This window comes from Labrus mixtus, chromosome 4 (genome assembly GCF_963584025.1).
Source record: "Labrus mixtus chromosome 4, fLabMix1.1, whole genome shotgun sequence".
In the NCBI taxonomy this organism is placed as follows: domain Eukaryota; kingdom Metazoa; phylum Chordata; class Actinopteri; order Labriformes; family Labridae; genus Labrus; species Labrus mixtus.
This window is the reverse complement of record NC_083615.1, coordinates 11,685,505-11,711,491: the sequence shown is the minus strand read 5'-3', so window position 1 is coordinate 11,711,491 and position 25,987 is coordinate 11,685,505. Positions and strand designations below refer to the sequence as shown.

General features: G+C 41.5%; 1 protein-coding gene across 2 annotated transcripts in view; it reads left to right on the top strand.

Annotated features, from left to right (window-relative positions):
* The window catches only part of fbln1 (fibulin 1), a 33,460-nt gene extending 10,796 nt beyond the window's left edge, over positions 1 to 22,664 (top strand). The window contains exons 5-17 of one of the 2 annotated variants that reach the window (XM_061035854.1): positions 596 to 658; positions 762 to 848; positions 944 to 1,081; positions 1,163 to 1,300; positions 2,628 to 2,771; positions 3,087 to 3,212; positions 3,348 to 3,473; positions 4,116 to 4,235; positions 4,524 to 4,655; positions 4,790 to 4,913; positions 10,336 to 10,481; positions 11,653 to 11,793; positions 22,003 to 22,664. In XM_061035854.1, the coding sequence (XP_060891837.1) occupies positions 596 to 658; positions 762 to 848; positions 944 to 1,081; positions 1,163 to 1,300; positions 2,628 to 2,771; positions 3,087 to 3,212; positions 3,348 to 3,473; positions 4,116 to 4,235; positions 4,524 to 4,655; positions 4,790 to 4,913; positions 10,336 to 10,481; positions 11,653 to 11,793; positions 22,003 to 22,142 (1,625 nt within the window). In that variant the 3' untranslated portion in view covers positions 22,143 to 22,664. Of the gene's footprint in view, positions 1 to 595; positions 659 to 761; positions 849 to 943; positions 1,082 to 1,162; positions 1,301 to 2,627; positions 2,772 to 3,086; positions 3,213 to 3,347; positions 3,474 to 4,115; positions 4,236 to 4,523; positions 4,656 to 4,789; positions 4,914 to 6,448; positions 7,558 to 10,335; positions 10,482 to 11,652; positions 11,794 to 22,002 lie in introns of those variants that run through there. The other variant, XM_061035855.1, reaches the window with a different exon arrangement.
* The last annotated feature ends 3,323 nt before the right edge of the window (positions 22,665 to 25,987 follow it).

Below are 25,987 nucleotides of genomic sequence, written 5' to 3'. Positions count from 1 at the left end.
AGAAATGAAAGTGCCACTGATTTTGGAAAACATAGGACAACACTGCCCTCTCTTGGAGGTATATTGCGCTTTTGGTAATTACTTACAGTTATTGAAAGAGGTTAATTAGCAACATATTTGAAGGTGATAAGGCTCCCTTTTAGTGTCAGATAGAAGTAGCCTATTCACTGTGGATAGCCTTTGTTGTTGTCAAATATGAGGCAACATTGCCCCCCCTCTGGATGAACATAGTTGTTGCGGTTTGTCATTTCTTCAAGCTATTAAAGGGTGTTACAAGTAAGCACCATATTCACAGGTCTTAGGGCTTCATCTTACTGTAAAACAGAGACATTAGAATTATATATGATAGTTTTAATGATGTTGTCGAATATAGACCAGTACTGCCCCCTGTTGGATAACTACATTCATTGCATTTTGCTCATTGCATTGAATACTTGAAGGAGGTTCAAATATCTACTGAACATATTTGATGGTCTTTGGGCTGCTTCTTTATAATAATACAAAAAAAGTAGAGGTTTAAGATTTAAAAATAAGTCATTTAATTTACATAAGCACTTTTGAGCTGTGTTCTTTTTTTAATTTTTTTTTTATGCAGTACCGAACCGGGATGAAACCAAGGACAATGGAGATAATTCAGTACTAACTGATCAGTGCAATGGTATGGAGAGGACAGTATCATCAATAACACTTCTTCTTAGTTTAAATGATTACATTCTGCAAGTCCAGTGTCAGTATTCATCAGGTTTTTAAATTCCTTTCAGGGAAATGTGCTCATCTCTGCGTGGGCAATGACACCTGTACCTGCTCCAAAGGCTACAAACTCAAACCAGATGGAAAGAGCTGTGACGGCAAGCAATCCTCTTCCCGGCTCACACTTTTGAATTCAAGTTGTTTTGCTTTAGTTTGTATGAAAAGAGATTCTCTGCTTTTCAAACACTTACAGATATCAACGAGTGTTTGCTTGGAGCGAGTAATTGTCGAGGAGGCGAGCGCTGTATCAACACAGAGGGCTCGTTCCGCTGTCAGAGAGAGGTCAGCTGTGGGACCGGCTATGAACTCACGGACAACAACAACTGCAAAGGTCGGTCAACCTGCTCCTAGTTTCCTTTTGTAACTGTGTATCTGCAGCATATGTTCAATTCTCCTGTATTTTTTGACATAGATATTGATGAGTGTGAGACAAACATCCATAACTGTGGACCACAGTTTGAGTGCCAAAACACTCAGGGGTCGTTCAGATGCCTCCCTAAGGTGAAGTGTGGTGCTGGATATATCCAGGACGCCCTCGGCAGCTGCATTGGTAAGCACCATATTACAACAGCCCTTACCAATAAATACCAACCGCTAAACTTTAATAGTTAATCGCGATTAATCACATTTTTCAAATTCAATTATTTCACATTAAATAAAAAAGTTTACTGGATTTGATTTGGAACTTTTGCACTGTCCTAAGCTCAGAGTGCTTTACTTGTTTGAATTAAACCCTGCTTTTATTTTGAAATAAAGTAAAGACCATCTGGTAGGTAACTCTTTATGTAACAAAGTGAAATGGATTTTAAAGGACAAATGTGCTACTTTTTGATCCAGCAGATGTCGCCCTTGAGTTCCAGCATTAAACCAAAACAAACTGCTGTTTGGCGACACCTCCGCTATTCTGAAGCCTCCGCTCTCCTACAGCGGCACACCTCCAAGCCCTCTCCACTCACGTTCACAAAAAGGAGTTATGAATTAGAACGCACCATAATTAAGCACCGTTAAGCGCAAGCGGCAGACAAAGTTGTTCTTGGCTCGAGCTGCAATTGCCTGTGGTCTGCATTGTTGTGGTAGCAGGCTAATGTTAGCACACTTTTGTTAACTCGTAGCTTCATACTGAGCAATAACTGACACAGAATGACCGTGATCTAAACACACTTATGTGACATCCAAATAAGCTGTGTGTAGATTATGTTATTCTTCTTCTCTCTAGTCCTTGACTAAAACAGCTTTATACGCAAGGCCGTCTCGTCCATGTGAACATGATGTAAACACAGCTCTGACAACAACACAGCTGGGGCTTCTCACTCATTAGACAGTCATGACTCAGAGAGTCATTTACAGAGGATATACTGGATTCCTGCTGTATTTATGTGTACAATTTTGCATATTCTGCCTTTAATAAAACGGATATCACTTCAGACTGGTCAGCTGAGCTGTCTGAGAGTGTTTTAGGGTGATGTGAGACATTCAAAGATGCAACAGTGTAGTTCTATTCCATCACTATGACTACAGGGAGACAATTCAGAGGTGTATCTACGGTGCGCCTAAAGGGACAAAATAGCATCAGTTAATCGTGATTTGGGTTAGGGTTTATTTATTTCAGACCTTCATTCATTCATTGTGATTTTACTAGTCAATGCTGACAGATGATCTTCGATACTTTATGAACTTTCTTCTGCCACACTGAGTCAGGAATATCTCTTTTCTCATATATAATTTAGTAAAAACATGTATCCTAATTGAACTGGTACTAACAGATTCCTTTGCTGTACCATTGCCAATACAATTGTGTGTAAATTTAGGCAGAAGCTTAAAGATGGTATGTTCGGTTAATGTAACAATTCAATTTCTTGTCTTGTCTTTGTTTTCAGATATCAACGAATGCGTCAGTCAGACGAGCCCGTGCCACAGAGGGCAGATCTGTATCAATACAGTTGGCTCCTACATCTGCCAGAGGAACTCTGTGAACTGCGGTCGAGGATACCACCTGAATGATGAGGGCACACGCTGTGTTGGTACGGCTGATAAAGACACCGAACCAAATCAAACTGCATTCTAACACATACCATGTTTAAAAGTTCGGAGGCCAGAATAAATTATTAGAATTTTTTAAATGTGAAATAAAATAGTACCAATAAAATAAAATAACTTAGAAAGGCATTTCCCTGAGGAATAAATATGATTTGATGGTAAACAGGTAGTGAATATATAAAGCTATAAACATAGTCATGTTTGCAGCTATGAACAGCAGTGATAAATACAAACAGTATAAATGGGTCAGATGAGATCAAAAAGACGGTGTTGACTGACATTTGTATTCATCTCTGCAGATATCGATGAGTGTAAGGGTCCTGAGAAGGTCTGTGAAGGTCATGGTTGCGTCAACCAGGTGGGTTCCTACCGCTGTGAGTGTGAGCCTGGATACATCTTCAACAGCATCAGTCGGATCTGTGAGGGTAAGAATGTGATAGATAACACTTAAACTACCCAAATAGGTGGCTCAATGTTCCTGGCATGTTAATACAACATAAATCAATCTTATCAGAATTGACTTACTCTTACTTTGTCATTTTTTGGACTCTGTGTTTTAGACATCAATGAATGCAGGCACTACCCCGGCCGTCTGTGTGCCCATAAGTGTGAGAACATTCTGGGATCCTACAAATGTAGCTGCACCACCGGCTTTAAACTATCTCCTGACGGCAGGAATTGTGACGGTAAGATAAATTTCCTAAGATAAGATAAGATAAGATATACTTTATTCATCCCAGCAGGGAAATTTAGGTGTTCCAGCAGCCAGCATACATACAAACACACAACACATATATACATACATATCCCACCCATACAAAAAAACATGAGCCCACAATACAGTTTGATATATGATATATGCAACTCAGGCTAAAGAAGAAGTGCAACTTTTTCTACAGAGTGTGTTTGTGTGCTTTAGACTTTACTGAGCAGATATTACCAGTGACAGAAAATAATTACTTCTGTTCAGATCCGAGGTAGACAACCTTTTGGCTTCAATCCCGGCTGACAGATCAGTTGTAATACCTGCAATGGAATCAAGCTGTTTTGGTTTGGTTGTTTACTTGAGGATATGCATAAAAATCAAAATACAACAATTAAAACTTTCCAGGAATAGGATTATAAAGTTTAAGTTTAGTTTTTAGCTTATTCGTTTATTTGAAATAAAAATACTCTGTGTGTCTCAGTGATCTATTTGACTTTGGCTGTTCTTGTATCAGTACTTTTTTCAAATAGGATCCCCTGCTATGAAGGTGAAGTTTTGTTTTCATTCTAATCATATCTGTACATGAACGAATAGTTCATACTAGTCTTTTTTTTCTGTGTAGATCTGAATGAATGTGAGGCCAACCCCTGCAGTCAAGAGTGTGCCAACGTGTACGGCTCCTATCAGTGTTACTGCCGCCGCGGATATCAGCTCAGTGACATCGATGGCTTGACTTGTGAAGGTACAGACAGCCATTTTAACAGGAAATTACAGCAACACATGAGAAAATATTTCATCCTTTGTATTCCAAAGTCTACGACAGTTTGTCCTGTATTCAGTACAGTGGGTTCCCGCTGCTCAAATCTACAATAAAGAAAGCCTGCATCTGTTTAAACATACATTTAAGTAACTACCTTCATGGAAATAGATGCAAAACGAGTTGAATATCAAAAATGATGAAGTTGAGATAAATATTTGAATTGTACTCTCTGGTTTGTCTTGAATTTTTTTGTTTCTGTGACACTTGTAGACATAGACGAGTGTGCTCTGCCCACTGGAGGTCATATCTGCTCTTATCGCTGTCACAACAGTCCTGGCAGCTTCCACTGTTCCTGTCCTGTCACTGGCTACACTTTGGCTCCTAACGGACGCAGCTGTCAGGGTAAGTTATCTTTAATGGGTTGTCACGTACTAGTCACTAACATGTGATGGCTTACATCACTTTTAATACAAATATATTTTTTTGACTATTATGAATATTGCTTTTTTTCTAGCTTTTGTCTGTTTTGTTTGCAGATATCGATGAATGTGTGACGGGCACACACACATGCACCGTAAATGAGAGCTGCTTTAATGTACAGGGAGGATTCAAATGTCTGTCCTTTGAGTGTCCGAACAACTACAGACGTGTTGGAGAGATGTGAGTACCTTCATTTTGTCTAGGTGTCACGCAATGTCACTGAAAAGATCGCACAGACACACATTTAACTTGATAATTATTTTTGTAGGGACAAGTAAGGAACTTGTGACCCAAAACCATGCATACAAGTTATTTGTGAATGCCTCTCCCTACTGTATGTGGGCAGGCCTTTGAATACAGTACAAAGTAATCAACAAAACAAGTTACATTACAAAAACTATATAATCCAAAATAAGAACTGTACTTAAATGAGACACCACATACCATGAAGCTACCTGATTATAAAAGACAACATAACTGACACCTGTTAAAAATAACCCTTTCAGTTTGAGTTTAAAATGATCCCACTCTCAGTTCTGCAGATCAAGTTTTCCACAAATCAATCCTTTGAACAGAAAATTATCCCAATCCCCACCAAAAGCTCGTTTTAAGCCTGATGATTGAAAAATGTATGAATTTGTTTTTACATTTTAATCAAGAGATCATCACATTAAATTTCCTCTCTGAGTCATGACTGCCTACATGAGTGAGAAGCCCGAGTCCCGCCAGCTGTACCGTTGTCAGAGACGTGTTAACATCATGTTTACATTGCATATAAAGCTGTTTTAGTCTAGGACTAGAGAAAAGAAGAATAACACAACCTACTCACTGCTTATTTGGATGTCACCCAAGTGTCGTTCCCTATCAATTTAGGTACAATAGGAAGCTGTGAGTGAACCAAAGTGTGCTAACATTAGCCTACTAACACAACAATGCAGGCAAAAAGAATTGCAGCTCGAGCCAAGGTACATTTTTTCCGCTGCTTGCGCCTAAAGGTGCTAAATTATTGTGCGTTCTTGTTGATAAATCCTTTGTGCAATTGCGATGGGAGAGGTGTAGGAGGTGTGCCGCTGGAGGAGAGCGGAGGCTTCAGAATCAGCACATTTTCTCGCACATTTTTCCTTTAATATAGGATCAAAACGAAGCACTTTTTTTCTTTTTTTTTGATGATGTGATCTTATGCGTTGCCTGTTCTTACAGTAAAATGAGAAATAATAGATGTTGAAAACACAAACGTCACACATAAAAGGCCCATGCACCTCACAGCCAAGTCTGAATGATCATCCCATCAAGAGCTCTTTGAACACCAGTAAACACTTCCAGGCCTTTTAAAACTGACACGTGTTCATATGTATGGATCAAGGCTCTGCATGTCCAGTTTGCACACAGCTGGAATGACTTCAAAAGCGTTTTCGGCTGTAGCATGTTGTGTTGTTTTAGAATGATGAAATGCATATGGATATTTTCTCATTGGCTCGTTTACGTTAGAGGCTGCGTTTGATCACCCGGTGACAGAAGTTCCTGCATGACCCCACAAAGAGCACCACGACTGCCCTGTGAAGTGTTACGCTGCAGACTGATGTTCCTCCCACTGCATGTCATGCACGGCAAATGAAATTTACACCTGGTCTCTCTTTTTCTTTCTCTCTGTGCCTGTTTTCTGTCGTGTTTCGTCCCTTTTTTCTTTTGTCCCCCAACCTCCTCTCTGTTTGCAGTCGATGCGAACGCTTGCTTTGCAATGAGTCTGTCGAGTGCCTGACCATGCCCCTGAGAATAACCTACTACTACCTCACCTTCCCCACCAACATCCCCGTCTTCACCAACATCTTCCGCATGGGCCCCTCGCACACCGCGCCCGGCGATGACATCCAGATTGCTATCGTCGCCGGTAACGAGGGCGGTTTCTTCAAGACAGAACGGGTGCCCACTGGCGGAGTGATGTCAGTGGGAAAGCTCATCGACCAACCGCAGGACTTTGATCTGTCTCTGGAGCTAAGGCTGCGTCGCTACGGCACGCTCAGCACTTACCTGGCTAAGGTGCTGGTGTTTGTTACCCAGGAGGAGCCCAGAGTTCCTTACAATCCCCTTCTAGAATAAACACAAGAGTTATAAGCTGACACAAGTTACTACACTCTTAAAAAAAAGATGTGTCATAAGCACCTACAAAATTTGCATAAAAAATTACGCAAAATGCATCCAAGACAACCATAGATTATGTTCTTTGAAACATTGAGTATCATGTGTTGTAGTGTATGGATGATTGCAGAACAAACTGCATAGATAGATGCAGGAAAATATAGATTTAATTCTTTATCTGTATAAATCCACAGTCATAGGTGGAAATGGCAGGTGCATATAAAGTCAGTTCTTGATTATTGAATATTATCCTTACATCCAACAGTCATGCATGGATTTATGCTACTTGTGACTGTTATGTTTCGGCTCATTGCCTGAAAGTTGTGTCAAAGCTGACACATCATTTTTTAAGTGTGGTTAAAAAAATAGTTGACACACAAAATCAAAAGCACTATTTTTTTTTTTTAATTTTATAGCATCTTACCTAATCAACTTTTAAACGCTAGAATTAAGGATCATCATTCAGCAGTAGGAATGGGGTCCACTTGAATGTATTGTCTTGGAGGAAGGGCATCGTGACAGCCTCTAGGTGGCATTCTAGGTCAGGGTAAATAACAAGAAGTCCCAAGTCTGCCTGTGACTGAGTGTAATTGGATGGTGGTTGCATGATAAAGTCTGACGTTTCTTCAGCATTTTATGGTTTTTGTGTTGGATGAACAGTTTTCTATTAAAACTGAAATAGAAGTAACACATGTTCAAGTCCAATCCTGTTTTTGATCATGGTGCATTGTGGAGTTTACTCAGAAAAGGGAGCTGTGAGGAATGTGAGGGCCGAATCCCAGATGGGGGCATGAAGATTTTCTCACATTGCATCATCTTATTATTGTCCAGACAACATTGATGAAAAGGATATCAAATGATCTGTAGCTTAAAAGTTACATTTACTTTCGTCGGAAGTTGCTCAGCTATAAAAACCTATAAATAAGGTAATTTAAAACCCGATACAAGGTCTTAAAACAACCACATAAAAGCTTTTATTGATATTAATGACATTTCTGATACAAAGTTTGCGTTGCTTCTTGATGAACAAGTTTTCCCGCAACAATTATGTTTCTAATGACAGTGTCAAACTTTTTCTTTAAAAATATACATATTAGCATCTCTAAGCCAAACTCTTGAGTAATATTCAATGTGTGCATTTACAGGGGTGGGTGGGTGGGGGGGGGGGAATCAACCAAGCGACTCTACACCTCCAATAATCAAGTCAAAACTGAGCCAGTTTGGGGCTTTTATTGCTTTCTTACTTCCACTTCCTAAACATCGGTTACTTTGCACCGCAAATTCATCTTTCTGTGGCAGGTTTTTTCATGCCCATCTCTTTACCTCATGTCATATTCTCAGCTTAATGTAAAATGCACAGTTTTCCACTGCATTCTGCGGGTGTAAACCCCAAAGCAGACTGATAATCCAAATGAAGGCTGAGTAAGTGACATGCGATGGGATGCAGTGGCAACAGAAAGGGAAATGTGCACCAGCAGGAGAAGGTATAAATAGTCTGACATGCTGTGAGGCTGCTGCCTGAGGGCTGTGGCTTATAATAACTGTAAATTCAGATGTCCTAGGTTCCTCCTGTCCTAAGCTGTCAGGGCCAGTAAGGATGCACTCGGTCCCTGGTGGGGATATCCTTAAAATAAGAACATAGTGGCGCGCAGAAGGTTTTTTCCTCCACTCTGACATTGAGTTATGGGGCTCTGGGCTCTGGCCGGTGGTCTGAACAATTTGTGGTACAGCAACATCACCGTGCACAGAATGAATGATGCCCTACAGTGTTTGTGTTGGGGCGTTATCAATGTGCCGACTATAAATAATAATTACCAAAAAAATAAAAGGCCTTACGCTTGACCAGAGGACTTTCATCCAAAAAGTCTGTTTTTCTTTCTGGGCTGAAAGTATTGGGGTTTTTCTCCTGGGCTGGGCCACGTGAGGCATGGAGCGATGTAGAAGACATGCATTTGTGCATCTACACACACACACACACACACATATACACTCATATACATACACAAGCATGTTTGCATGCACAAATGACCAAACACTCATACAGACAAACATGCAATCTTGTCACAGAGATACATGTGCACAAACACACAAATGGGGCTGTAGTAAGCGCAACTTGCTGTCCCTGCTTTGAAGTGCCCATCTGTGTTTGGGGGGGGGGGGGGGGGGGGGGGGGGGGGGGGGGGCATTTCACCCTGGGTCATTATCTTGTCGTAAATTTACTTTCTACCCCAACAGAGCTTTCACCTTGTCCTCTAGAGCCCCGCTCTGGCCTTTCTGCAGCTCAGCCTGCAGTATTTTAAACTAGAAGAACATTTTGTGGGTTTGGCCTGGGCCAAAGCAAAACTTGGACCCACCCGCTAATTGCTAATTACAAGCCCCTACCCAGTGGCGGCTTGACTTTTTGTCAGGGGCTTCTCTCTCCTCGCTCAACATGGAAGGAGCCCTGCAACCCAAGCCGGGCCTGTGCTTTGAGCTGCAGCCTATAGGTCCCCTGAGGAACTCCAGAGATCTACGGCTCACATGACTCACAATGAGGCTATAAGGCTGCCATGCACATTAAGTGGACTTATACATGGCAGCTTGGCTGTTTTTATAACCCAATATAACCATGTACTGACTTGTCTCCTCTGCGAAGACAAAGCTTCAATTTAAGATCTTGGATGTCAAAGTCGGGGCTTTTATTTAGATTCAATAGCGCTTTATGCTCACAAGTTCCACATGGTTTCAAAGACAAACCCTTGATGTATGAGCTTGTTAATGCCGCATGAGCCTCTCTCAGAGTCTTATGTAGCAGACAGGTAGTGAATAGCGATACTTCAGGTGGTGTTAGCCTTAGGAGCCAGCAGGGGCCCTCCATTCCCTCCGACCTGTCAGTGATTAGTCTGTGGAATAAACAAAGCCCTAAATAATAGGATGAGAGCTGCCCCGGGGAGAGGTTGGGGAGTTGTCTAGTCATGTTGCTCACAATTTAGGAGACTTTTAGAACACTCCCCCGCCACATAAATCCTCCTCAAGAGATTATCTGATGTGAAGCCGGGGATGTTCAGCAAATCCAAATATTTTCCTGAGCAGGTTGTGGATCATTCTCTGTGAGTGGAGTAATTCATTTCCCACAATGCTTGAAAAAAGTGCATCAGAAACGCATCAATGGCAGTGCTTGTCTCCACAGGCTGCAAAGTTTGGCTTCAGCATGAACTTTTGGGCCATTGTTGGTTTAATATTCCTCCAAACCACGAAGAAATCTGATTGTTTTTAATGTTGACTGCTATAGCCATTATCCATGGTGGGCCATTTGAGTTATCCCACTGAGTTCATGATTACGCCATGGGGTGCTCTTAAGGATGTTTTGAAAACTAAAAGGTGGTTGATTCTTTGGTCTTTATGCAGACATTTACTAGAGGTCAGAGGCCATGTGTTTGTTTTTTCCTTTTTTTTTGTGGGTGTGTATGTTTGTTCTCTCCTTTAGAGTGGCGCGGCTTGAACGCTCTGACACCATCCGCTGTATAAAGACCTGTCAGCCCAATGACGTCGCCTGTGTTCTGAACCCCACGCACTCTGTCTCCCACACCTTCATCTCCCTGCCCACCTTCAGAGAGTTCCTCAGGCCAGAGGGTAAGAAGGAGACTTACCAGCTAACCTAGCGGTTCTGATGCATGCCCCATGTACAGAGGACGTAGTCCTTGCTGCAGCGGCCGTGGGTTCAAATCCGCCTTGATCCTTTGCTGTATGTCACCCCCCACTCTCTCATCCCAACATTTCCTGTCTTTCTTCAGCCGTCCTATCTGATAAAATCATTTTTTAGAGAGGAAGCAAATTTTTCCCCCTCCAAAATCTTGAGTTTGAGAATAAAATATGCTTTATTGTCGATACTTTCTTTTGTTCAAAATGAGAAAATGTGTCTTTGTCTTGCATGTGCAAAAATGACATTTAAACAACAACATATTCCTATTAAAACAGACACAATAGAGCTACATCAAAAGAGAGCACCAGGTTATCAATGGTAAAACATGATTAAAGGACAGTCGCAGGCCGTGGGTCACAGCCAGCAGCTCGCCCTTGGAAGCTTTAAAAACCAAGCCTTAAAACAACCGATCATCTTTTTCTTTGTGTCCTGCTTTTCTACATTTTAACTATCCCTCAAAACACAAAATTTGTGGCTTCGATTACTGATAGAACATCCTGTTACATTCTTTGGAAACAAGTTTGAAAACAACATGCTATCTTGTGTTTTCCTAGTGTCAATGTGTTCCTCCTCCTTTTTTTTCTCTTTAGCTCGACTCTATCTCTCCCTAAATCGCCAAGCTCCCATCAAATGTGTTTCCCTGCAGTTGTCAGAATCCATACTTCTCCCTCTGACCCCAGAATTAACTCTTCCATGATGTCCTCCATGCAGTCAGAGAGTAAGTTCCATGCTGCTTGGTAATCACTCGCAAAAAAGTGACAGCTGACAAGCATCTATTGGCCGGAGTGTAGACCATGTTTCAGACACACTCTTGCTCAACGTCATGGGAAGTTTAGCTCATTTCTCGTAAGCTCTGAGAATGGGTGCAAAGAACCCAAGGCCCTTCAGCCAAACTGCATTGAAAAGCCTCAACCTTCATGTGACCCTCTCAGTGTACAACAAACACACACTTTTCCATTTCCCTTTTTATTGCCTTTGTCTTAAAAAGGAAAAAAAAGAAGGAGAAAAGAAAGAGTTGGTACTAGCTAAGCGGCAATCCCAATGTGACCATAGAGCTTCATGCTACTAAAGCTTTTGTGTCTCCTTGTTATCTTCCAACAGAGATTGTCTTCCTGAGAACGACGGTGCCGGCTTACGGGTCCTATCACTTAGGAAGCTACGACGTCAAGTTTGAGATCCTGGAGGGCAACGTGGAGAACGCCTTCGACATCTTAAAGCGGGTGGAGAATGGAATGTATGTGGGTGAGTACGGAGATTTGACTTTGCTGTGAAGTCTGGATGAAACAAGCTAGTGCAAACATTAGCAACAAAAGCAGCTTTAACAGGCAGCCTGACAGGCTCCTTGACTGGAAATTGCGTTTTTTTTTTTTAACAAAGGAGGATTTTTTTCCTTTCCAATCCTCATTTTGAAATACATACGTGTTTTTTTATTTTTTTTTATTGCAAATCAAACTCACATGTGCACACTGAGAAGGGACACAGAGAAATCTCCCCCTGAGGAATGTCTGGATGCCCTGACTAAACTACATCTGCTAGTTACAGCCTGCTACAGTCTGTGCAGTCTGGTGGCATCATGTAGCTGTCATCGTCTTCATGGGGGTATCTCAGCGTCTGTGTCTCTACAAGGTTGTCCTCTGAGTGGCTCTTCTAGACAGGCGCAGGCCTGTTTCTGTCCAACCAAATATTTGGCATCGATTTTTACAGTCTTGTGGTCAGACAAAGCAGAATTTAATTCACTTATCTATGGCTATGCATATCCAGAGCAGATCGTTACTCTCCACAATAACTTAGTGTGGTCTGAATGAACAGTAATGGAGTGTATAAACCGGCAATTGGTATTCAAATGCACATTTGCATGATTGATTACTTTTGACAAGCATAGCATTCATCATAACTACCTGTTCAGCCACGGATAGAGTGCAAAAAAAGAAGCTCTGGAGTAGCTCTCAAGTCGTAGCAGCAGATACCACCTACAGTGGTGTGTAACATCAACCCATTCTTGGGTGGAAGCCCTTCCCATCCTTTAGTCTGGGGATGACCCAGGGCTGTCCTGTTGGAGAGCTGATCTGAGCCTCAGCTTTTCGTGGATGAGGTTGTTGGGTCCATCTAGGTGTTTTTTTTTTTGTTTTAGTTACGTGCAGAGATGCAGGCAGGGTGGTAGTGGAAGGACAGCATCTGCTTCTTCTTCTTCTCTCGCTGATGGATGAAGGGATGGCCCATTGGTATGCACATCTGTCTTCACAGAATGAGATGAAGAGGAGGGAGGAGGAGAAAGTGTGACTGTCGCTGGTTCAGGCTGGATTGTGGGTGCACGCAAGTGTTGTACACTTGTGCAGAAACAGATGTATTCTCATCAGATGTACCAACATTCTGACAAAGCAATGAGAGGGGAAAAAAAAGCAATAATTGACAAAATTTACGGTTACGTAAAGCGGTTGAAATTATATTATACTGTCCTATAATAGTTTGTTTTAGCTGGAACAGCCTGCATTAGTGATAAGCCTTATTTTGTAATATTTCATTGACTGTGTGTGTCTTTATGTGTGCGTAAAAAGGATTTAGGAGAAATTCCCTGTTTATAGTGGTGCTCGTTTGCAAGGGCAAGTATATATGTGTGTGTGTGTGTGTGTGTGTGTGTGTGTGTGTGTGTGTGTGTGTGCAAAAGGAGAGAGAATAAAATTCCAGAGAGAGAAAGACAAAGAGAGAAATTGTGATTCAATGAGAGAGGAAAGAGAGAGAAAGAGAAATATGTGCAGAAGTAATCCTGGGTGCTTTGCTTCATGTGGTTAAATGTATTGTTCCATTTCCCCATGCTAGGCCTCAGTGTCTCGCCGAGCATTAGAGCACTTAAACCGACGACCACATGAAAGGCGTGTTTGTGAGGAGCCACTTCTCTCTCAAACCCGTTTGATGGATGCTTATTGGACGCAGCTCTTGCATGTTAGCACCAGTTTCCCCATCACATATTCAAATTGAAGCCCTGTGCACTGGAGCCTTTTCGGTCACCGCCTGCACGCCGTGAAGTGTGGCGTCCACGGTGCAGTGAAGGCCCTCTTGGTTTGGTTTTATTTAGTGGGCCGTGCTGCTGGTGCTTTGGCCCGCAGATGCTGCTGTTGCGTAACCATTGTATGAAGCCCGCTGACGTGTCACTTAAGGAAGCTTAGTTTCCAGTATCTCCAGTGTCTCCAACAGTGGTATTACAGCTTGGTGGGATGTGAGGAGAAGCAGACTTTGAGGCTCCACTAATGAACAAGTGCGTGAACTCGTGCAAACTTTGGTCCATTGTTTTTGGCCCCCTTTCGTGTTTTCGAAAGGGACAAAGGAGGCAATTAGCGATCCCAAGAATCTGTTACTAAGATGAAAAATGTAATCTGAAAAGGTTTGATCGGCTGACGCTCTTTTCCGTTCTGCTCACTTATGCTGTTTTAAACACCGTCTGTTGCGCACACAATCATGCAGTGTCTTTATCGACTTATGCAAATGCACATAGAGGCTGACAGTACACCAAACTGTGTAAGAACCGTATCAGTCTTTCCTAGTTCAGGTCATCCATCACTGGCTTTCCCAGCACTATCGCATCTGGAAGACAACCCTTACGCATCTGTTCAAACACAACCATTCCTTTAGCACTCGGGAAACACAATCAGAACTGACTCACATTTACAGATTCTCGTGACAACAACAGTAGGACTTGGGCGACCACACAAAATCCCTGCAGTTATGTAGACACCAAAGTTGTCTTTATCATCCTTGCAACAAAGACAAACACACATATCACACACAAAATCAGAAACACAAACAGTGAAGGCATTACTCATGCTAACGCTGTCATCCACTTCTGATTGGCGACAGGTTGTTTGGATTGGGTTGATAATGGGATGATTGATTCTGGCAGTCAGCAGGTGGATGGATGAGTCCTCCCTTTGAAAACACTGGAGAACAGTGTGGTCTCTGCTGGAAGCACAGGGTTGAGTCCGAGGCTGAGTCTCTCACCTCTGACAAAATGCTGCTGCGTCTCCTGTTTTCTAATCTGTCAGAAACATACATCATTGTGGGGATCAATATTGTCTTTAAAAACTCTCGGTAAAGGTTTCATGGGCTAGTGAAGCATTTTTTAACATTCATGTAACAAGGTCAGCGTTCTGAGCATTCATGTTTTCTTTCAGCTTTGCTTGAACCTTTACAAAGTACTGGTTGAAAAATATTTTATATGTATGGAAAAGACATGACTGACAAACCACTTATCCAATATTGAAGAAACCTCTCATCTTAATTGTGCCCTAATGCCCTGCACTGATATGTTACATTACCTACCACATGGCCCTTAAAAGGTAAATTGAACTTGTGTAGCACTTTTCTAGTCTTCTGACTACTCAAAGTGCTTTTATATTGCAGGTCACACCAACCCATTCACACACTGATCGCAGTGGCTGCTATGTAAAGTGTCCATCAGTGTTAACTAATCCAATCAGACACATTCATACAGTACACAGCCCAAGGACACATAGGACATGTTGCTGCAGGAGCTGGGGATCTAACCCCTAACCCTTCGGCCAAGAGACGACTGACTCTACCACTGGCCCACAGCCGCTCTCAGTGGCCAGCAATGCACTGAATGTTGTGCACGGAATGAAGCCGCTCCATATTCTTTTCTATTTGCAGTATTTTCTTTACCACTCATTGATACTTTGTTTAAGTCAAATTACCTGAAGCATTGATATAAAGGCAAAAACTCTCATTATAGCATCAGACACTGTTGCTTATGCAACACTTTACCACGTCCTGTAAAATCATGTTTTTTCCCTCTATGAACGCCACCCCCCCCCCCCCCCCCCCCCCCCCCCCCCCCCCAGTCTGACTGGGAAAGCCTCGTGCTGTGTGGTGCATATGAGAACAAGTCAGGGAAGATTTCAGGGGCAGCCTGTCCTGAAATTTCCTCGAAAATTTTCTGGAGTACATGCGTGGAAAAAAGGCTTCAGCCTCCATTTCCTTCATGGCTTTTCCAGACTTTAAAAAATGGTCATTGTGCCTGATAGCTGATGGTTCTGAGATTGGTTGAGGAGTATCAATGTGAAAAAATAAAACTACAATTACATCAGCAGTCAAACATGATGAACTATCTCTTGACTTTATGACTTGTAATGGGTTATTATATGTCTTGGATTCTACTGTGCCATAAATCCCCCTTTTTGTTGCAGGAAATATACCCATTATGTCGTTTTTATTTTAGTATTATTTAATAGCAACATGTAATACATCCTGTATTCGTGAATTACACCCAACCTCTGGTGAATTTGTAAATCTGAGACACTGCAGCTAAATTCCATTCATTTTTTTAATGCAGGTGGAAATATGCCTTTGCGGTTTATATCCTATGCAGAGACTAAACTCTTTTTGAATTACCATGGGTACAGGGCTGGCAGCCAGTGAGCCAGACAGAAAGATGAATGGAGGAGGAAGTTTGTCTCTGTGCAGGTAGTCAGTGCAGCCGTCCACAGATGCTGGAGGAATGTGAGCTGACTGTGCGAGACATGACTTCTTCAGAGTCGGTGCAGCTTGTGGCTCTGGCTTGTGGCTGTGCTGCTGAGGAGCTGAAGACAGCAGTGGAGATAAGCAGACAACTAGCACCTCAAGTTTGAGCCGCTGTCGTTGGGATGAATCATGACATTGGCAGCGGCTGGCCCACCAGAGAGCGCCAAACCCATGAGGACTCTGAACAGTACAGCTAATCAAAACAGGATCTCCTCCTCCCAGCATCCCCATAGTCACACACACACACACACACACAAAACTCCCCTCGGGTGGTCCCCTATCGATGTACTGATGAAGAGATAGTGATTCAGATATTTCACGCTCCCAGAGACATACCACAGTCCAAGTCACACTGGTATGTACACACAGAGCATAATTCCTTGCAATAAAACTGTCTCAATAACTCACAAGTTATACTTATCTCCCTTGGTTTGGTTGTTCCATTCATTCTCTGCTGTCTGGCCCTGTGATTCTTAGAAAATGTAACTTTGTTTAAGTAATAGCTCAAAATTAATGAGTTTGTTTTATCCATGTTCATGTAGGAACATGCCAAAAGAGATAGCTAAGTACTTAAACAGCTTACTGAGAAACTCATTCCATGTATTATATACATGGCATGAATATAAGTCAGATCCTGATATGCAACTGCAAACATAGCAGATGTTTCCTGCCGATTCTTCGCCATTTGTTTTCAAGTTTATTTTCTGCTCCTTGGTTATTGGTCTTAGGCTTTGAACGGTCACTTGTATTGCAGCGAAAAAGGTTGTGGCGAAGATAATAGTGCATGTTATGTCATCTCAGCTGCACAGGCCCACAACTACTAAAACAGAAAGTCCAAGAAAAGAAACGTCCAATGCCCCACTACTATTTAATGATGTCAGTGCCCAGTGAATGACACTGTCCAACAATGACCCATTGGCAAATAGAGAGATCTGTAACTAGATATGGCTCAGCTGTGACCTTCATATATCAAGCAACCAATGCTGATCTTTTGGAGCAGGGGTGGGCATAGCTTCAGACCTTTCTTTGGACTGTTCAGAGTTGTGTTTGGGTAGTCTGACCTGACTGGACATCATTAGACCAGTGACCAATGACCAAGCCAAATCGTCATCAAAATCAAGCCAGTCATTTGAAGGGATTATATAGTAACAAGGCAGACAGATAATCAGAACTTAAATTGTTTGCTTTGCTAATAGGGTAACAAGGGAGCTAGTTAGCCATTTCTTGGCACATCTCTTAGCTTTTATGGACTTTTTGGAGAAAAAGCTCCATGCAGTAAGTCAAGAACCCTTGAAAAAGAAAGTGCAGCCATACTCAGGCAAGCATCAGTGGTATGGCTAGATTCAAAACAAAACACATTTATAGCCATAATGATGCTGCAGAATGCCCTCCAGTACCGTCTTTGCAAAACTGTAACTTTGTACACCACCTGGACACTCTCCAGTGGTTTCACTGCAGTGAGCATGCGTAGCGCCACAACCAGTGTGTCATTATGCAATACTGTGGTGAGGCCAATGCATATTTTTCATTTGTCTCTGGTGTTAAACCCGTTCATTTTGGATTTTGTCATACACTTCCTCGATGAGTTGTAGAAACCAGAAAACCCTGAAATTGTTCTGTTTACATGTAACCCTTCAATACTGCAGCCCCCATAGCCATGAAGGATGACAAATGCCTCCTGGCATTGGCTTTGGACTTTGTTTTGTGGCAGTGTCTCTGCCACCAGCATGCATTTATTTAAGGCTATTTTCTACTTAAAGGGCTACTTTATGGTGTGGCAGCATGTTTTTGGAGAACAGACAGATTATACAGCTGTTTGTTTGATGGTTGCCGTTCAGGCCAACGCAGTCACATTTGCAGATACCTCAGTGGGATGGAAAGACGCCACAAACCTTTCCAGCTCAACAACTGGATCTCCTGAGCGGGTACTACAGGCCCCTGAATGGCATGACCTTGCAACCCAGACACAGGGCAAACTGTCAGCTATAGGGCTTTTGGAAACTTCCCCGTGTTTATTTATTTGAATCTCAGGTGGTATGGCAGCCAATCAAAGTATACCTGTTGTGTTGCTGTTGGCTTTTTGCCTCACTTCCCGGATGAAAAAGTTAAAGATGAGTTTGCGGGTTGTGGTTTCACCTCAGGTTCACTGTGAGTATGTAGAGGCCCAGCTGTTAGCTGATGCTTTCCCCTCATTCAGTACCACTGTGCTTTTGATGAGAGGCTTACGGAAACATAGAGTCATCATGATACACACACACACACACACACACACACACACACACACACACACACACACACACACACTGACTTCAGTATCAACCTCCTTTGTGCAGAATTGAGCAAATGAGCCCACATCATAATAACATAATTAGCTTTCTCGCCCTCAAGGCTGAGCACAAAAAAAAGGCTGAAAGTTAAATAAAACATGTTTCGACATTTGATGTGCTTCTTACTCTATCACTAAATCACAGTAACCATGATACACCTCAAATGTGAAGATAGACTCCTTGGTTTGTCATGCCTAAAAGTATGAAATGTAAGGAAATGTGTACACAGTTTCAAATCATCAAATCAAGTGTGAAGTGACTTTCAAACAAATGACATTTTTGTAAATAAGACACTGAAGGAAGAACTGGGGACCTAGTTTCAGACTTGTGTTCAAGACTTTGAACGTGGATTGGATTCTGTGATTTATTTTTTTCCATTTATTAACAGTCTCACCAGCCTATTGTCGCTTACTCAAGACAACGAGGTTCCATTCGTCAAATCCGAAATGACAAACAAAGCGATAAGATAAACTCTTGGTGACAATGCAGCATGCCATGTAAGTTTAAAAAAACAGCTTGCTTTCAATTCACACCCGATGCAATCTTCTTGTACACACCATAAACTTAGGCTCCACTCCATGTTCCGTGATACATGCTTGTGTTACTAGGTGTGAAAATGAATACAAATAAATAAAAAACACGGAATGCCTCCAACAAAGAGTAAGCTTGATTGAAATTTAAGTATTTGGTGGCGCAATCGGGAACTGTAACAGAATTTGTGTTCCTCAGAGAATAGTATTTCTCTCTGTATGTGCTAATTTGACCACAAACAAATTTACAAAACACTAATTAGCCGCAAACACATTCCACATATTGCACTATTTAGTTGTACCAAATACTTAAACACTTAAGACACAAAGTTTGTCCGAACTTTTATCATATATTTATGCGGTAAAATTGTTTTGCTTCTTTTCATTGAAACAAAATCGTTAACATTGTCAGTGGAAAAAGTTGCCCTTAGTTGATCCTCATTACCGAGTGTTTGGTCCTCATTAGAGTCCTCACAGTCCACACTTCCTGCAATTTAAACAGCCTTAATGTGGACTGAAGCCCATCTGTCTTTGCGGTGGTCCATATTGTGCTCATAATGATATCTTACTCATCCTTACTGTGCGCTTGCTCAACCCAGCGCAGAAGCTTTTTAACAGAGTTCTTTGGTTCAAGAACATGAAAAAAAAAATCCATGAACCTTCTGAACTCATTTTGAGTTTGCTCCTGTCAACTATTGTCAGTTGCGTGCCATCTCAATTGGGGTATGTCTGAGAATAATTTTCAGGCTCAAAATGTAATCTCTTTTTCCATGTTGATGATTCTTATATATTGCTGTTGTTGGGTTGAAGCAAAGGTCAGCCCGTTCTGATGGTGCTGACGCTTCGGAAACAGTCAAATCTGAGCCCTGCTCCCCTCCATGTATAGTCACTATGCAACAGAGTACCAAAACACCAAAACAAGGGGGCAACCCTGGTAGAAATGGGCCCCATCCCACACTCCTCCAAGTGCTTATCGCCAGAATCTACTGGAATCTGTTGAGCGCCCACAGATTCTTAAAGGGATGGTAGAGCAGAAGAAAGCGACAGAAAGAGAGAGGGTATGAGCTCCCATTGCTCGGCACTCCCTGAGTTAAAGATGGATTCCTGGAGGAATGCCTCCATGGCTGAATCGCGTGACTGCGACTGCTCCCCTCCATCAAACACATGGGACTCATTTACCCTTGTGGGCCGTAGTGATGGTGCCACAAACACCAGCCCCCCCTCAGCAAGGGAAGAGAGGGGAGGAAGAGAAGGAATGAGTGGGTGGAGGGATCTTCAGTCACACAATGCCAGGGTCCCAAAGGACGTGGCGGATGGCGCATAAAGGATCATCATTTGTCCTGTGGTGAACAACAACCAAAGGGGTTTTACTGCTTTGTTCGAGGACCACAGAGGGGAGTGTCACAATTCAGATCGATGGAAGCAGTGATTTGTCGTCATTTTAATCCATGATGAGTCATCATACAAAATACTTCAACACATCACTGACTCATTGATGATTAAGAGAAACCAGAAGGTCTCCATGAGAAGAATTAGGAGTGTTAAAGGTGTGATAGGAGGACAGTGGAGTGATTTTTCAGCCTGACTGAACTTTGGGGATGGCTGTTCAAACAGGCCAGAGCTGAAATGTCACCAGCTCTCGGCAGAGAAAAGGCCCACTGACAGCCTGTATAAACACATTTTTTCTCTCTCTCCCTGTAATCTCATGTTCACTTAAAAAGAGCCCCCAATGGATTCCATGGGCATTAAGTAATGCTCTGTCGCTGTATGTTTATTCTCCCATCTGTTTTTAACATGATGGAGGGTCTCCTGTTCATGAATACTTTTAAAGTTGGAAACATGGCGTAAACAAATTCAGATTGTCATGAAAAGTTCTTACATCACTGGACTTTTGTTTAGTTGTCAACAGCTCCGTTCAAATGTCTTTTTTTTGGCTTTCGTATGACTGTTGTTGTAGAGGTCAAGTGAATAGACCAGGAAACTGGGGTGAGAGAGTGGGGAGTGACATGCAACAAAGTGCCAAGGGTCGGAATCAAACCGGCCACCTGCTTTGAGGACTAAGCTAATACCAAGGCAAACCTGAACACAGGAGTTTTTGTTAGTAAGTGATGTTAGCATTACTAGAGTCCGTTGACCATTTTTTGTTCCCTTTTAATCACAGCACCCACCAAGTATTACCTTAACAGGTCATCTAGTTTATGGGTCAGATTTCTTTCAACATAGTCTTATTAAAACTGCCTTGTATAAACCAACTAGCAAAAGAAGCAGATTGAAATCTTTGCATCTCAAGTTATGTTGACTCAGTCCAAGTAGTGATAAAAACTCTAAAGAGTCTTGAGTCTAGGTAACCCTTGTTGCTTGATACATATTTAAAACAGACGAATGAAGGCCCTACAGCTTAAAGATGTGCTTTGGTCTTACAGCACAAAGTGCAAGTTGGTATCCAACCAATAAAGACAGCTGCATTGAGTAAAACTGAAATGAATAAAATCTAATGATTTGTCAGATGTTCTTGAGACACTCTATTAACAAATGCATGTCTGGATAACACAGCCTGTGACCAGACATATTGTTTTTGAAAAGACACATTGAAGGCAAATGTATTTTTCCAATCCTCATATTTTCGTATTTTTTCAAGAGCACAAACAATTTTATTGGCCTCAACTGTATCGTGGTGTCAGTGATTTTTTAGCACTCAAACCAAAACTATCTACATTTCTTGGTACCGTTAAGGGAAAACAGAGACAATAGTTTGGTTGTTCTTGACCAGCATAGTCATACAAACACTCAAACCTTCACAATATAATCCCAATAAACAAGCACAAAGACAGTTGTATGTTCAATGAAAACTGCATAACAGTCTTTCTTTTAGATAAATTTGATTCTGTAAAAAAATTAAAGGCAAAATTTATATTGCTGGTCGTGAAATCAACAAAAAACTACAAAGAATGTTTATCCCCAATACTTAAAAAAAGTTAGGACAATCATTGTATCTTAATGCCCAAGTTATTCCCCTCATTTCCTCTGCTATCTGATGTAATTTTTCTCCTTTCTGTCTCCAGGTGTTGTTCGCCAGGTGAAGCCTTTGATTGGTCCGGTAACTACAGTGCTCAAACTCTCCATGCGGAACCTGACAACTCAGGGGGACTCCGGCCAGAACATTGTCAATGTTCATGTTTTTGTCTCTGAGTTCTGGTTCTGAGAAGAGGATTCAAAATTGTACAACATTTATTGAGACATACATTGTCAACGCTGTGCACATTGGTTTTTGCTATAGCCATGCATAGATCAGTGTTAAGGTTTTAATGTTATGTTTGATCACTTCTGACAGTTTCTGACATGAAAGGCTACACGCTGCTTCTGATGAAAGGTTGTGATGTTTTGACAAGCTCAGCCAGAAGTTCACTTCTGTGTTGCATCTGGAAGTATGGAGCTCAATATGGGAAGCTTTATCTTATAATAAATTGAGGCTTCCATAACATATTTAAACCGACAGTGCATGCATTTAGAAAGGATATGATGATTTATTTCTATAATATTCATTTAAAAAAACATTTTAAGCCTTTGTTTTGTAACATTCACTTTTCCTTTCTTACTGTATGCATTAAATGAGGTATTTTTTTCTATGGATAAACGCTATTTTATTTACTGTACTTGTATTTTTTATGTCCTTGAAAAGATTAATGTGTACATTATTTTTTAAATAAATATACACTTATGGGTTTATGGAGTTAATAAATAAACATATTCCACTTGCAATGCTACTTACAGAAAAAAATACACATATTTTCTGAAATTATTTTCTTAATACAAAACCTTTTTTTTTCCAGCTAAAATATATTTATACACAAAATACTTGAGACACATTAGTCCACGAAAAATACCGAGCTGTGGAATAAAAATGTAATTGTGTATTTTTTGCGTAATGACGCCATGATGTCCCTGGAACGCCAGTGATGATTACCTTTGACCTAGCCTCGTACCTGCATTTTGATTGGTTTGTTTGAGTTGCATGTCAGGGATAACACAAACATACACAATTCTACTAGCTTCTTGTATTGGCGTTAAAACAAGTGTTGAGTTTTTTTAAACTCAAGAAGTTTGTGCGTTCAAGTGTGTTAAAGCTAACCAGCTCATAATTGGCAGCGTTACCTTTTTCTTTTGCCTCTGAAAACGAAGGAAACAAGTCCATATGTAAGTTGCACAAACTTCTGACAGTATGGATGCTAACATGGTGGAGGACATTGGACGGAGGATAATGAGGAGGATGACGAGGAAGATTGTTGTCGGACCGGGCTGCGTTAAGACTATAAGTTAGCGTTTTGTGCTGAAAGTAAGCTACTGTTGTCATGTGCTGTGTCTCTATGACTAATATTAGCTACCGCAGCTGTTAGCTATTGCGCAGGTGTATCTCTTTTCCTATTATGAAATCAACTCAAGAAATCCTGCAGTCAGTATGGTGACAGCTGAATGACTTTGTAAATCCACAGATGCTCACTGTGGTGCCTTGCTGCTAACAAGGAGTCCCTGAAAAACTGAGTGTGTGGGGGGGTGTTGTAAAAACCGTATAGAGTAACCTCAAAATGTGTGCACCACATCTGCCAATTAAAACACCAAATCATAGCATTTCATAGAGTCTTAATTTTTATCAACTGTTCACTATAGGGAAAAATAACAGTTGTTTTAACTGTTTTTATTGAAATTTTGCCCATATGATAACCTACATTTTCTTTTATTTCATTAGTATCAAACAGTCATAACCCAGTGACAGGAAATTTAAAAATGTCAATATTAGCCAACAAACAAAAGACATGCAAATAGAACTATCTCAGCCAGTTTACTTCATTCATTCTTGGCGGTCAGTTTTCCATGGTGACATCTTATGTGTATTTTGCTCCCAATGATAGGCTATCTGTTGAAGGGCAGTAACATTTTATTTTCACAGCTTGTCCTCAGAATGCCCTCAGTTAAGTTAGGACGCACATAAGCTTCTACTCAAGATACTCACTGTGCGTGCATGTTGACTGTGGGTTTCATTCATGGTCTTTTTTGGCTTTTTGGGGGTTTGGGGGTAGGATTTTCAGGAAATCCTCTTTTGTCGAATGACTAAAGAAGGGGGGCAAGGTGGCAGTAGTAGTTAAAGACCATGGGCATGGATAGCAGCAACCACATTCCTAATTAGATTTATCAGTGAACCAGAACTCCTCTTTCCATCAAACATGGGGGGGAGGGGAATCTGACAGAAAGTGAGCTGAACACATGTCAGTAAAGGTCTTAACTATGAGACTCTAATCATCACTGTGCCCGGGCAGAGCCAAAGCCTCCCAACTCTTCAAAGACAATGGAGGAGGAGGCGCATACATCAGGATTTCAAGTCGTCTGCTGTGATGGATTTTAAGGCTCTACTGAAGGGGGATATCCTCTTCAGCGGAAATAGAGGCCAGCAGGTCATCCTTGTGGTCGACATGAAAAGAGGGAAGAAATGCTTTGTGTGTGCTTGGATGTGTGTGTGTGTGTGTGTGTGTGTGTGTGTGTGTGTGTGTGTGTGTGTGTGTGTGTGTGTGTGTGTGTGTTTGTTAGCTCAGGAGCCCTAAAACCACACAGTTTCAGTCAAAGTTTTATAGGTTATGTTTTCCAAGGCCTTTAATACAATTGACTTACTTTATGCTTATTAAAAGTAAATAACCAAACTTATGTGATAATATAAACTACTAGAAATGGCCAAGAAAAGAGGTGAAATATATATTTTTTCCCAATCCACAAGGATTTAATGGTAATTCATAAAGGAAGTAAACACGATGATGCCAAGATCTTGGTACAATTATTGATTGTTCTTTTTCATGCTTATAAGAATCACGAAACGTGTCCGTTTTTATCCATCTACAGGACGAAAAACCAAGTTATTCTATAAAGAGCTGTACACATATTTAAGAAGAATTAAGGCCACATCCCTTTGTACAAGAACTAGGCAAAAACATTTTCTTTACTCTTTCTTTATCAGTTGCTCATGTGAGACAATGAGAAGGTTTATTTCAATCATACTGTAGTCAAGAAATACTTTTAAACAAAATTGGCTGCGAGCAACAATGTGAAACAAGGCTTGGAATTTGTTTCCTTCTTACTCCATACCAAAACTGAAACACATTGTAAGGACAAAAAGAGCTGAAAAAGAGCACTAAAAAGCCATACAGGCAGACAATGTGGTAGGACGTTACGCAGGAAAGGCCTGGCTGCCTCTGAATCTGGACAGTTAGAAAAGCTAGGGCAGCAGTCCCTAGCAGCGTTACCAAACCACATACATGTGTGGGGACAAATGAGCAAATGTCTTCTGCCAGATTGTCCATCTGAAAGCCAAGAGGGAGCTGCTTGCACTGGAAGGCGATTGTATGACTAAGCTGAGTGGGCTTGATGAGTCGACGTAATGGCAGTGGAGCAGACCTGTGTGTGTCTGCACTGTTTGTTTGTGTACACTACTGTGGCACAATAGTGGTCAAGCCTCTCAATACAAGTGGTCATGGCGGTGTCTGGCCCAGAGTAGACGGGGTATGGGTCTGATGAGAGTCTAGCCCAGGGCTTGCCGAGGCAGACTGATCCAGACAGAGACCAGAGGACCTCCGAAAGGCACGTGCTCGGCCGACTCCTGGTCTCACCCACTCTTTTTCCTGGCGTCCTACCCCAGTTCCCACCGCAACACATGTTATAGGATATAAGTGAGTTCTTTTAATAAATTTGGGGGTATTTATTTTTTTCCTCTATTTTACAAACCACTGTTTCTCATTACCATAAACACAGAAATGTTTCTTTTTAGATGGGCAATACCAGCTTAGTGTGGTTTTGCTCTCGTCTGCATGAGATACTCTTATTCGCTGTTCATTTCATGTTCACAAAGATAATAGATTAACTTCTTTTTATGTATGATGTGTTGATACGCTTTTTTTCTAGATGCCTTTTCCTTTAAATTTGGCTTCTGTGCCATCTCGCACCCCATATCAAGAAACATTTACCAAAGTATCATTATCTCCAATGATAAGCATGTTTCCTACACAT